This window comes from Spermophilus citellus (assembly GCF_964194105.1).
Source record: "Spermophilus citellus genome assembly, chromosome: 2".
NCBI classification, from domain to species: Eukaryota; Metazoa; Chordata; class Mammalia; order Rodentia; family Sciuridae; genus Spermophilus; species Spermophilus citellus.
The window spans coordinates 54,239,530-54,253,560 of NC_138183.1; the positions used below are offsets into that span (position 1 = coordinate 54,239,530).

General features: G+C 35.5%; 1 protein-coding gene across 2 annotated transcripts in view; it reads right to left on the reverse strand.

The window, feature by feature from the left end:
- Positions 1-472: 472 nt before the first annotated feature.
- Positions 473-14,031, reverse strand: part of CNTLN (centlein) — a 332,078-nt gene continuing 318,519 nt past the window's right edge. For both annotated transcript variants that reach the window (XM_081278288.1, XM_081278287.1), the window contains exon 26: positions 473-1,833. In XM_081278288.1, coding sequence (XP_081134414.1) covers positions 1,735-1,833 — 99 coding nt within the window. In that variant the 3' untranslated portion in view covers positions 473-1,734. The remainder of the gene's footprint in view (positions 1,834-14,031) is intronic.

Genomic DNA, 14,031 nt, shown 5'->3' on the forward strand with positions numbered 1-14,031 from the left:
AAGATTGTGGGGAGTGCTTAATCTGTTAATAGCCAAGTATACTGCATCTGTTAGCATTGGTATAGGGTCATTACATAACAAACACAAGCTTTGCCATCTGTAAAATACACTTCACTGGACCTCAAAAATGTGAATTTAATGGCCATTGTTCTTTTCTTTTCTTGATTTTACATAATGAGTATGAGCTGATATTTTTAAAAAATTGTAGTAAAACAGTACATATGGCACCGAAATTCTTTTGTGAGTATGTGATTGTAATTTGTAGTGTGTGAGCAAGTAGTGCAAAATGATGAGAAAATCAAATACAGTTTCTGCTACAACTACTCACTACTCAAATATTCTGGTGTGAAAGCACCCATAAATTATGTGCAAATGAATGATCATCACTGTGTTCCAATAAAACTTTTATTGATAGAAATTAAAAACTTGAATTTGATATAATTTTCACATGCTATAAAATATTCTTCTTCTGATTTTTTTAACTACTTAATACTGTAAAAACCATTCTTAACTTGTGGGCCATATAAAAGTAGGTGGCAGGCCAGACTTGGCTGTGGGCCATAATTTGCCAACTCCTGCCTTAATCTCAAGGAACCTACAATCTAAATAGGGGAAAGAGAGAGAAAACAAAACAAAAACAAAACAACAACAACAAAACAACAACAAGGAATAAGTGAAGGAGTAAATAAACCAGATAATTTTGTGTTATAAGGAAATTAAAGAGTAAGTAGTTCAGAGAATGTGTCTGTAGGGAAATAGGTTAGGTGAACTTCAGTGATGAGAAGGAGCCAATCCTAAGGAAAATTAACACAGAGGACTCTAGCAGAGAAGGACTACCAAGGGCAAGAATACTATGGGCAAATGAGGGGGGTTAGTAAATTAGAGGAACCAAAAAGTGTGTGTCAGGAACATAGTGAAGACATAGAACAAGGTAGGAACATTCAGGAATTGAAATAAATATATCATCAAAAATGTAATTTTAGTTGACCACAGTAGGAGTTCTGTTAGGTGTAGCCTAATTGCATGCACTGGATTTGTGGTCCCTTGTCAATTTGTTTGACCACACAAAGTATTATGAATTTGGGAGAGAGAAAGGGTGGGGTGGGGAGTGGAGTGAGAAGGGGAAGGCAGAAGGGAAGGGGGAGAAGGACGGAATTTTATTTTTGTTCTAGAAAAACATAGTAACATGTATATTAATCCAGTATATCAATGAGAATATACAATTGAACCACACAATTTATTTCATTAAGTTCTCATCCTTAAGATATGCTTTATTTCATACTTGCCTTTAGTACAGATATGCTGCTCACTGGACACCTTAACTGCTATAAATAGCAGTTTTCTGCAAAATGTCTAGTTTCTTTATAAATTTTAGTACATTAAATCCTTAGTTTACCCCCTTTTCTTTATATGCTCAGTCCAATTTCTGTATGCCAAGCTTCTTCTAGTTTCTTTTAAAAGCACTGGAAGGAAAATAATTTTTAAGTTTGCATTGATTTGTGGCAATATTTGTATTCAACAATCAAATGCTACACTATTTCCTCTTAAATGGCTGTGCCCTTAATTAGTGTCACTTGTTCAGCAATTAATTAGTTTCAGAGACTTCTTATTTTGGTAATGAACCTAACTATTGATAGTTGGAACAAATACTGTATCAGGTATATAATGCATGTTTTCCAATTATATCATATAAAAATTTGCACAATGAAAAAAAGTTCTCCATTTGTAATGTCATCAAATATCTTTCATAATTGTGAAATAGACTTCAACTAGTTTCTTGTTTTCATTTATTTTCTCCAGCACTGCTTCTAGTAAATATGAGGCAAAAGGAAGCTGTAAGAGAAACACACACAAAAAAAGATTATTAAAAACTCTATCTTTTCTTCATTCAAAAACATACATTATATAGCATCAAACCAATAGAATTTAGCTATCTGTAACTTTGCATAGTGGGGCCCTACTGGATCTCTTTTCAGCAGATCTTTCTGGTTAGTATAGGTAATTTTGTCTTTTCTAATAAAAATGATAAAAGAGCAGAAGTAAAATGAAAAAAGATAAACGCCTTATTGGACAATTCATGGTTTACTGACCATGTTAATGATGTAATCTGCAATACAAGCAGCTAAGCCATTTATCTTAAATCAGCTGATCAATATCACGTTACAGTCATCTCTAGGGCACACAGGCCCACAGAAGTAGTACTGTATGTTCATCACTCATAAAAGAACGAGAGAGAACTATCAATACACTTGTCTGTGTGAGAGCTGAACATCTCAAGAGTTGCGGGGTAAAACTTCAGAGGGGAAAAAATGGCAAAAGTATACCCATTGATTAAGTTGTTAAAGTTTGTTTGGTATATTAAAGTGTAATACACATGTTTCAAAAACTGCTGAGTTTACAAAATGTGAGTACATTTTAAAATTTCATAATTGATATAACTTTTCTAGTAGTTTTATTGTTCCCTCTGCTTCACTGGTTTGCCAGGAGGACTCAGACTCATGATTCAGTTATGGGCTATATGTAAAAGAAAGTATGAAATGTTTCCCCAAATTCTTCCAGTCGACCTACCAACTTCCTTTTATACATAGTCCCAGAGATCCAGTCTCATATAACAATTTAATCCTAAATAAGGAGTTCATTAAATGGTTCATGAAATTGTCTTCTATTTTTCTTTCCTTCAGTACTAGGGGCGCTCTACAATTGAGCTATACCCAAGGCCCTTTAAATATTTTATCATGAGACAGGGTCTCACTAAGTTGTCCAGGCTGGCCTTGACTTTGAGATCCTCCTGCCTCAGCCTTCCGAGTAGGTAGGATTAGAGGTGTGAACCATCATACCCAGCTGTACTTGTCTTTTTGATTCACCAGGGAAAGACTGCTTTTGTTTCTCTGAATATATTAATAAAAATGGTTATTATGCCTAGCCCCCTTTCTTGCAGGGAAGGAGTATCAGCAAGGAAGAACACTGATGAACTCATTAGCCAGTACCTGATATCAATGTCCTCTGTATGGGTTGTTCTGCTGAGGTGATTATAATTAGTTAAATAAATCAGAATGGTTCTTTTCTGAATTTGAATTGATGAAGAGAGAAAATATTGGGCATGGCAGTAACACTACAGGGCAGACAGGCAAGAACAAACAGACCATGTAGGTGGAGAAGAACTAGAGACCGAAAATGGTCCATAGAACTGCCTGGGTCCCAAATTGCTCTCTAGCTTAGGTTCCTCCTTATCTTTATAATAATCAGCCTTCTCCTTATGGGAGTTTGAGTCTGTGTCTGTTCCCCTGCAACACAAGAGCTTCACACATTTGTACTACTTGAAACTCAGCACTGAAGAAAGTACATCAAAATAGAATATTGCTTCAGTTCCTAGATACAGCTGAACATAAGGCAGGCATGTTGACTAAAAAAACAGCTTTTCTAGGGGAAAATCCTACCACATTGAGCACACGTATACTGCAGATGCATTCCAATTTTAGAAACATAAGAAAGTGGGAAAAGTGCATTTTAGAATCAAGAAAAAATAATATGTTTTATTTTCTTTTGGAAGATAATGATACCAATAAATTCATATTTTGATAAATTGTCTTTCTGGGATATGAAAATAGTTAAAGTTGGTAAAGTTGCCAGTTTTACAAATAAGATACTTTAGATTTTCAGGTCAATGATGTTAAAGGTATGCACAATAAAAATGACAAGACAAGACTATGGGGAATTTTCTTTTATTTAAACTACGCCACTCAGTATTCATATACATTCCTATCTAAAAGGATGATGAGAATAAACTTTCATCCCTTGCTGATACAAACAAAACCAGAAATGAATGTGTAAAAATTCATTTTCTAAAGTTGTTTAAAAAAGAAAAAGTTCTGGGGACTGGGGTTGTAGCTCAATGGTAGAGTGCTTACCTAGCACACGTGAGGCCCTGTATTCAATCCTCAGCACCACATAAAACTGAAATAAAGATATTGTGTCCACCTACAACTAAAAAATAAATATTAAAAAAGAAAAAGTTCTCCTATCAAATAAATGTAAGAAACATTCCAAGACCTCTTAGGATATTTTTTATTTTTTCCCTTTGTGGTGCTTGGGATTGAACTCAGGGTATCATGAATGATTCTAGGCAAGCACTGAGCTGCATCCCCAAGTCTTTAAGACACTTATAAGCACTATGTTTCTTCAAGAGGTCAACATAATATCCTATTTTAAAATTCATTTGTCCACTCATTCTCATGCTCTATTTATATAATGTTTAACTACTGGCCCATTGAGCATGCTCCAGGAACATGCTGGTTATATAACTTTCTAGGTAATAATGCCATAGTACTTACACAAGGCCACTGGGTATTGACATTAGTCATGTTATTTGCATATTTTATTTTTGAGTAAATACCTAACTTACTCTTATTATCTTGTGATCTGAACAACATGAACATATATTATGTACTTGAATATTTTGTTTCCCTTTAAAAAACTTTTCTCAAAGAAATTCCCTTTCAGTAAGCCTCCAATGTGGAACAAGAAGTCTACTTACTTACTGACAACAAGCTCTTTTATTCCTTTCCCTCTGGCTCCCAATAAAACTAAAAAGTCAAAGTTAAACACAACTGTTTGTCAATCCTGTTTTGCTGGATTTTAAGTTTCTTTAAGCTTTGTACAGAGCCTAACATATTATGTTTTAAAAAGCAGTCAAAGGCTGGGATTGTAGCTCAGTGGCAGAGTGCTTGCCTTGCATGTATGAGGCACTGGGTTTGATTCTCAGCACTGCATATAAACAAATAAAATATTGTGTCCATCTACAACTAAAATTTTTTTTTTAAAAAGCAGTCAATCCTTTAAGTCAATATATATACATTAAGTACATATCTACTTGCCTTTGAAGGTTCTTCTGTTTTTACCTAGAAATAGTTCAGGGAAATATTATTTGCCCTTATATAATGTTAGATGTTCCTGTATCTACAAATTAGTTTGAGATGCTTATTTATTTTAATTCAGTTTTTCTATTTTTCTTTTTTATAAATCAATTCTGACAATTTTTTCCTCTAAATCAGTGTTCATTCTAATTGCTGTTTATAAACTTGGAGTTTACTGACAACTGTACACCCAGCTTTCAAAGTAGTATTTCAAAAGTTATTCTTTAAAAATATATAAGGTCCCCCCCCCTCCCATCAGCGGCCAAAACAAAACCTGTCTAGCCAGCGCTGGGGAGGGGCAAGCAGAAAAAATCAAAACCATAGAGTGCTGGGGATCCCAAAAGCCAACGGTGTGACCCCGGAGATCCAGGCTGTCTGATTCGCGCGGCCTGCCCCGAGGCTACAGAAGGCGTGGCGCCCCAGAGAAGGGGTTAACTAGTCAGCAGGGAATTTAGTGGCTGCGACACGGTGGTATCCCACCAGCCAAGCCCAAGCCCGCACTGACCCCCGGGCTGAGTTCGGGATTGTTGACGGGGACGGAAGCGGTACAGCCCCACCCCCCACAAGGGACACTCCACTAAGGTAACCAGCGGCCACCATCTTGGACAGCTGAAGTATCCACCGCCACTGTCCGACAGATTGCAACAACAAAATAGGCACAGAGTACAGTTTGAACTGCCGAGAATCATCACTGAGGGGAAATCTGGTCTAGCAGGAGAAACCAAGGCTAGCAGGAGAAACCAGGAGCCTAGAGGCAAGGCCCTCGCGACTGGGCAGCTGTAAACTGCAGGCCCACCGGCGACAGTTCACCCACTGCCTGCGTAACTGGGCGGTAGGAGAACGCCCTCCCGTTGGTGACGGATCACCTGCCCGCGGCCTGTGATACTGGGCGGCTGGAGTCTACCTGCCTGCCACGACCGGGAGCTGAAACCACACAGAGACAGTCCAGTCACACCCCCCCATTAGGGCACCCCGGCAAGGAGACTGGGGCCCGTCATAGCAGAGTAGTGTCGTCACTGGAGCTCAAACGTCGGAATTCCTTCCCAGCGGAATCCACGTTAGCAGTCATACTTCAACAACACAAAGGAGAGACATCAGAGTAATACAGAAACAAAACAAATCTATAGAGGAGAGCAGAAACACGACAATCAAAAAGAGCTGGAAAGTAACGTGGACAACATGAGAAAACAAGGGAAAAAAGGATTACAAACAATGCAAGACTACTCAATTCTACAGGAGGACATAGAAACTTCAGAAACAGGTATAGGGAAAGAACTCAAGGCATACCTAACTCGAATGGAAAGGAATATTAGAGAAGACATGAGATAGCAAGTCCAAGAAATAAAAATATATTTTGAAAATGAATTAAACAAACAAATTCAAATGGCAAAGAACGAGCTCTACCAGGAGATAGAGATATTAAAAAAAAATCAAACAATAATCCTAGAATTACAGGAAACTATAAACCAAATTAAAAACTCAAACGAGAATATTACAAATAGACTTGATCAAGTAGAAGTCAGAACATCAGATAATGAAGACAAGGTTTATCAACATGAAAAGAATATAGTCAACACAGAAAAGATGCTTAATTCCCACGAGCAATCTATTCAAGAGATATGGGATGTCATAAAAAAACCAAATCTGAGAGTCATAGGGATAGAAGAAGGCACAGAGATTCAAACCAAAGGAATGGACAGCATATTAAATGAAATAATTCTAGAAAACTTCCCAGAGATGAAAGATGGAATGGATTGCCAAATCCTGGAAGCCTACAGGACCCCAAACATTCAAAACCATAATAGACCAACCCCAAGACATATAATTATGAAGATAGCCAACGTACAGAACAAGGAGAGAATATTAAAAGCTACGAGAGAAAAGAGGCAGATTACTTTCAGGGGTAAACCAATTAGGTTAACGACAGATTTCTCATCACAAACTTTGAAAGTGAGAAGATCCTGGAATAACGTATTTCAAACGCTGAAAAATAATGGATTCCAACCAAGAATACTATATCCAGCAAAACTGAGCTTCAAATTTGACAATGAAATTAAAATCTTTCACGATAAACAAAAGCTAAAAGAATTTGCAGCAAGAAAACCAGCTCTGCAAAGCATTTTGAACAAAACACTACAAGAAGAGGATGTGAAAAATAGTGCCCAAAACTAACAGCAGGAAGTATCTCAGTAAAGGGGGAGGAAAATAACCAAAAAGCAAAACTAACCAAACTAAAATAAATAAATAAAGAAGCATGACTGGAAATACAAATCATATCTCAATTGTAACCTTAAATGTTAATGGCCTAAACTCACCAATCAAGAGACATAGGCTAGTAAACTGGATCAAAAAAACAAATCCAACAATATGCTGCCTTCAGGAGACTCATATGATAGGAAAAGACATACACAGGCTGAAGGTAAAAGGTTGGGAAAAATCACACCACTCACATGGCCCTCGGAAGCAAGCAGGAGTGGCCATACTCATATCGAATAAAATCAACTTCAAACCTAAGTTAATCAAGAAGGATAAAGAAGGTCACTATATACTGTTAAAAGGAACCATCCACCAACAAGACATAACAATCATCAATTTGTATGCACCCAACAATGGAGCTGCAACGTTCATAAAACAAACTCTCCTCAAGTTCAAGAGTCAAATAGACCACAACACAATAATTATGGGTGACTTCAACACACCGCTCTCGCCATTAGACAGATCCTCTAGATAAAAACTGAATAAAGAAACTATAAAACTCAACAGCACAATCAATAATCTAGACTTAACCGACATATATAGAATATATCAACCATCATCAAGTGGATACACGTTCTTCTCAGCAGCACATGGATCCTACTCAAAGATAGACCATATATTATGCCATAAGACAACTCTTAGTAAATATAAAGGCGTGGAGATAATACCATGCACCATATCTGACCATAATGGAATGAAATTGGAAATCAATGATAAAAGAAGGAAGGAAAAATCCTACATCACATGGAAAATGAACAATATGTTATTGAATGATCAATGGGTTATAGAAGACATAAAGGAGGAGATGAAAAAATTCTTAGAGTCAAATGATAACACAGACACAACATACCGGAATTTATGGGACACAATGAAAGCAGTTTTAAGAGGGAAATTCATTTCTTGGAGTTCTTACCTCAAAAAAAGAAAAAACCAACAAATAAATGAACTCACACAACACCTCAAAAATCTAGAAAAGGAAGAGCAAAACAACAGCAAATGTAGTAGAAGACAAGAAATAATTAAAATTAGAGCAGAAATCAATGAAATTGAAACAAAAGAAACCATTGAAAAAATAGATAAAACTAAAAGTTGGTTCTTTGAAAAAATAAATAAGATAGACAAGCCCTTAGCCACGCTAACGAAAAGAAGAAGAGAGAGAACTCAAATTACTAACATACGGGATGAAAAAGGCAATATCACAACAGACACTACAGAAATACAGAAGATAATTAGAAAGTATTTTGAAACCCTATATTCCAATAAAATAGAAGATAACGAAGATATCGAAAAATTTCTTAAGGCATATGAATTGCCCAGATTGAGACAGGAAGACACACACAATTTAAACAGACCAATAACAAAAGAAGAAATAGAAGAAGCCATCAAAAGACTACCAACTAAGAAAAGCCCTGGACCAGATGGGTATACAGCGGAGTTCTACAAAACCTTCAAAGAAGAATTAATACCAATACTTTTCAAGCTATTTCAAGAAATAGAAAAAGAAGGAGCTCTTCTAAATTCATTCTATGAGGCCAACATCACTTTGATCCCAAAACCAGACAAAGATACTTCAAAGAAAGAAAACTACAGACCAATATCTCTAATGAACTTGGATGCAAAAATTCTCAATAAAATTCTGGCGAATCGAATACAAAAACATATCAGAAAACTTGTGCACCATGATCAAGTAGGATTCATTCCTGGGATGCAAGGATGGTTCAATATACGGAAATCAATAAATGCTATCCACCACATCAATAGACTTAAAGACAAGAACCACATGATCATCTCGATGGATGCAGAAAAAGCATTTGACAAAGTACAGCATCCCTTTATGTTCAAAACACTAGAAAAATTAGGGATAACAGGAACTTACCTCAACATTGTAAAAGCTATCCATGCTAAGCCTCAGGCTAGCATCATTCTGAATGGAGAAAAATTGAAGGCATTCCCTCTAAAATCTGGAACAAGACAGGGATGCCCTCTATCACCACTTCTATTCAATTTAGTTCTCGAAGTACTAGCCAGAGCAATTAGACAGACAAAAGAAATTAAAGGCATAAAAATAGGAAAAGAAGAAATTAAACTATCGCTATTTGCGGATGACATGATAATATACTTAACAGACCCAAAAGAGTCTACAAAGAAGCTGCTAGAGTTAATAAATGAATTCAGCAAAGTGGCAGGTTATAAAATCAACACGCATAAATCAAAGGCATTCCTATATATCAGCAACAAAACTTCTGAAATGGAAATAAGGAAAACCACTCCATTCACAATATCCTCAAAGAAAATAAGATACTTGGGTATCAACCTAACAAAAGAGGTGAAAGATTTATACAATGAAAACTACAGAACCCTAAAGAGAGAGATAGAAGAAGATCTCAGAAGATGGAAAAATGTACCCTGTTCATGGATAGGCAGAACTAACATCATCAAAATGGCGATATTACCCAAAGTTCTCTATAGGTTTAATGCGATGCCAATCAAAATACCAACGGCATTTCTTGTAGAAATAGACAAAGCAATCATGAAATTCATATGGAAAAACAAAAGACCCAGAATAGCAAAAGCAATTCTAAGCAGGAAGTGTGAATCTGGAGGTATAGCGATACCAGAGGTCAAACTGTACTACAAAGCAATAGTAACAAAAACAGCATGGTACTGGTACCAAAACAGGCGGGTGGACCAATGGTACAGAATAGAAGACACAGAGACTAATCCACAAAGTTACAACTATCTTATATTTGATAAAGGGGCTAAAAGCATGCAATGGAAGAAGGATAGCATCTTCAACAAATGGTGCTGGGAAAATTGGAAATCCATATGCAACAAAATGAAATTGAATCCCTTTCTCTCGCCATCCACAAAAATTAACTCAAAATGGATCAGGGAGCTAGATATCAAATCAGAGACACTGCGTCTGATAGAAGAAAAAGTTGGCTACGATCTACAAATTGTGGGGTCGGGCTCCAAATTCCTTAATAGGACACCCATAGCCCAAGAGTTAACAACCAGAATAAACAAATGGGACTTACTTAAACTAAAAAGTTTTTTCTCAGCAAGAGAAACAATAAAAGAGGTAAATAGAGAGCCTACATCCTGGGAACAAATCTTTACCCCCCACACCTCCGAGGAGGACATACAATCAATCAACAAGTTCATGAAAAAATGCTCACCATCTCTAGCAATCAGAGAAATGCAAATCAAAACCACCCTAAGATACCATCTCACTCCAGTAAGATTGGCAGCCATTATGAAGTCAAACAACAACAAGTGTTGGCGGGGATGTGCGGAAAAAGGTACACTTGTACACTGCTGGTGGGGCTGCAAAATGGTGAGGCCAATTTGGAAAGCAGTATGGAGATTCCTGGGAAAGCTGGGAATGGAACCACCATTTGACCCAGCTATTGCACTTCTCGGACTATTCCCTGAGGACCTTAAAAGAGCGCACTATAGGGATACGGCTGCATCAATGATTATAGCGGCACAATTCACAATAGCTAGACTGTGGAACCAACCTAGATGCCCTTCAATAGATGAATGGATAAAAAAAATGTGGCATCTATACACAATGGAATATTATGCAGCACTAAGAAATGACAAAATCATAGAATTTGCAGGGAAATGGATGGCATTAGAGCAGATTATGCTAAGTGAAGCTAGCCAAGCCCTAAAAAACAAATGCCAAATGTCTGCTTTGATATAAAGAGAACAACTAAGAACAGAACAGGAAGGAAGAGCATGTGGAAAAGACTACAGTAAACAAAGACGAATGGGGGGAGAGAAACGGAGAGAGAAGGGAAAGCATATGGAAATGGTAGGAGACCTTCAAGGATACATAAAATTATAAGAGGCTATGAGGGGCAAGGGGGAGGGAAAAAAAGGGAGAGAATTAAACAACAGCAGGGGAGATAGAGAGGGAAGATGGGAGGGGAGGGGAGGGGAGGGGGGATAGTAGGGGTTAGGAAAGGTAGCAGAATACAACAGACACTAATATGGCATTATGTAAAAATGTGAATATGTAACAGATGTGATTCTGCAATCTATATTTGGGGTGAAAATGGGAGTTCAAAACACAATTTGAGTCTAATGTATGAAAGATGATATATCATGAGCTATGTAATGCTTTAAATAATCAATAAAAAATTAAAAAAAATAAGGAAAGTACAAGGAAATAAGTATAGAGCTCAGAAAGGAAGTAATAAAATTTTATATATTTATAGGAGATATCATAGTTTGTATAGAAAATGTTTGAGAATCCACAAATAATCTACTAGAATTAGTATATGTATTTTGAAAGATTTAGAAAATATATAAGATCAGTAAACAAAATAAATAAATAAATAAATAAATAAAAAATAAAAATATATAAGGCTTAATCTCCATTAATCTAATTTTGTAAGGAAATAATATAACTTTATCAAAGAATAGTTAATTGAAATAAAACAGAGGGAAACTCAGAATTATAAAACATTTCATAAAATCCATAATTGTAGAACATTTCATAAAAATGTAAGTTGTTTTCAAATGAATACAACCTAATGTCAACTAAAAATTTTTACATAGATTCCTCTCCTACTATAGTTCTTATTTATGACTTACTATGCACCAATAGCTTTAGTTTTAAAAATAGCCTTTCTGACCAAGTTTATACTATAAAACTATTTAAATTTTTTTTCATAATTTATACACATAAAATTTTCTACTTAGTCTAGGATATGTTGATAACATTTCTAATAAGAATGGTTAAGATGTGAATTTGGTGTCAACATACCTTATATACAATGAGAGATATGATAAATTGTGGTATAAAGGTGTATTAAGAATTGTAAAGCAACAATAATAATATTAAGAATTGTAATGCAATAATAATAATAATAATAATAATAATAGAATTAAATTAAAAAAGAATGGTTAAGAATTTGCTTTCAAGTTAATTGGATATTTTTCTAATTGAGTTACCACTTAGATAACATACAGACTACCATTAATTTTTAAATATTATAAATTACTGTTAACCTGGATGCTAAATAAACATAATTTAATCTTCAGTGATTCTAAAAACAATCTTATGATTCTGCATAAACACCAATTCTCAGCACACATCTCTAGATTGGTTGGAATTAGGCCTGAAACTCTATTTAAAATATCACACACCTTGGAATGTGCTTTAAAAATTCACATTGTTTGCTTATTTGTTTGTGACTTTTTTAAAGTAGATTTTTTTAAAAAAAATTTTTAGTTGTAGATGGACACAATGCCTTTATTTTATTTATTTTTGTGGTGCTGAGATGGAACCTAGTGAGTCACACATGCTAGGCAAGTGCTCTAGCACTGAGCTACAGCCCCAGCCCTAAATGTAAAATGTTTTTAAGACTAGGAGACCTGAAACCTATACTACTGTAGAGTCCAGATTAAGTATAAGTTTATTTCATATAGACAGTCTACATGCATTTTGGCAGGGGCTAAACCTCACTCAGAAATCCTTCAGACATAAAAGCACAACTGCCCTTTTAGTACTAGAATTTTAGAGTTGGATTTAAGTGGCAACTTGACTGGCCAGCACCAAAGACTGTTTCTCACTCACACTTATGAAACACACCTAAAACAACAACTATCTACCTTGGTTTTCACCATACATGGCATGTGTCAGAGATTACAAAATACAGACATCCTGCATGATCTCCTTATCTTGGTTTAAAAGGGAAAAAACGATACTCCTGGTCACATTAATGCAGTTATACAACCTTCACCTTTCTGGCACTAGGGAAAATGGACAAGTGGTAAAGCACCCCTGGGTTCAATCCCCAGTACCAAAAAAAAAAAAAAAAAAAAGATGTGACACGAAGTGAGATTTCTTTGTTTGAAAATTTAACTGGGACATTTGAACAATCAAACATTTTGCTTCGTTCATACATAATATTAAAGTATGTCATCTTAGTGGTTCTGGTTGTCCCTGTTGTAGAAAGTGATTTCCATTACTAAAGGGATTTCCCATGATGTCACACATATATTCAGCTTCTCTTTTATTTTTTTTATTAGTTGCTCAAGACAATACAATGATCTTGACATATCATACATTTGATTCAAATAGGGTATGAATTCTCATTTTGCCACATATACAGATTGCAGGATCACATTGGTTATACATCCATGTGTATACATACAGCAATCCTAGTGTCAGCTGTATTCTGCTGCCCTCCCTATCCCCCCTTCCCCTCCCCTCCCCTCCCATCACTATTCTCTACCCATTCTACTGTGACATTTATCTCTCTCTCTCTCTCTTTCTTCCCTTCCCCCTCACGCATCGTATATATGCACCTTCAGATGTTTATTTGCCTTAAGGAACAAGTTTATTATAACAAAATTACACCACTGACACAATCTTTGTCACTTACACTTACAAATAATGGTTGGTGTTTCTTTTTACAGAAATTTTGAATTTTGAATGGTAAGACATAAATGATTACTATAGATGTTTGAAAGCTCTCTTGGAAAAATAATAAAGCCTAATTTTATGATTTTACTTATAACATCAGCATTATATAGAATATTCTTTTTCTAAAAAACATTTTTTAGTTGTAGTTGGACATAATAGCTACTTATTTTTATGTGGTGCTGAGGATTGAACCCAGTGCCTCACACATGCTAGGTGAGCACTCTACTACTGAGCTACAACCCCAGCCTTAGAATATATTCTTAACTTAAAATTTAAAAAATTTGTTGAAAGAAAATAATTGAAATAAAAATCTTTTAATTTAAGAATAAAATTAACAATTTAACCAGTTTTATTCTTGTTTTTTGTTTGAAGACTATTACCAAAAAGGTGTTGCTTTTAAAATAAATTTGACTTTTATCT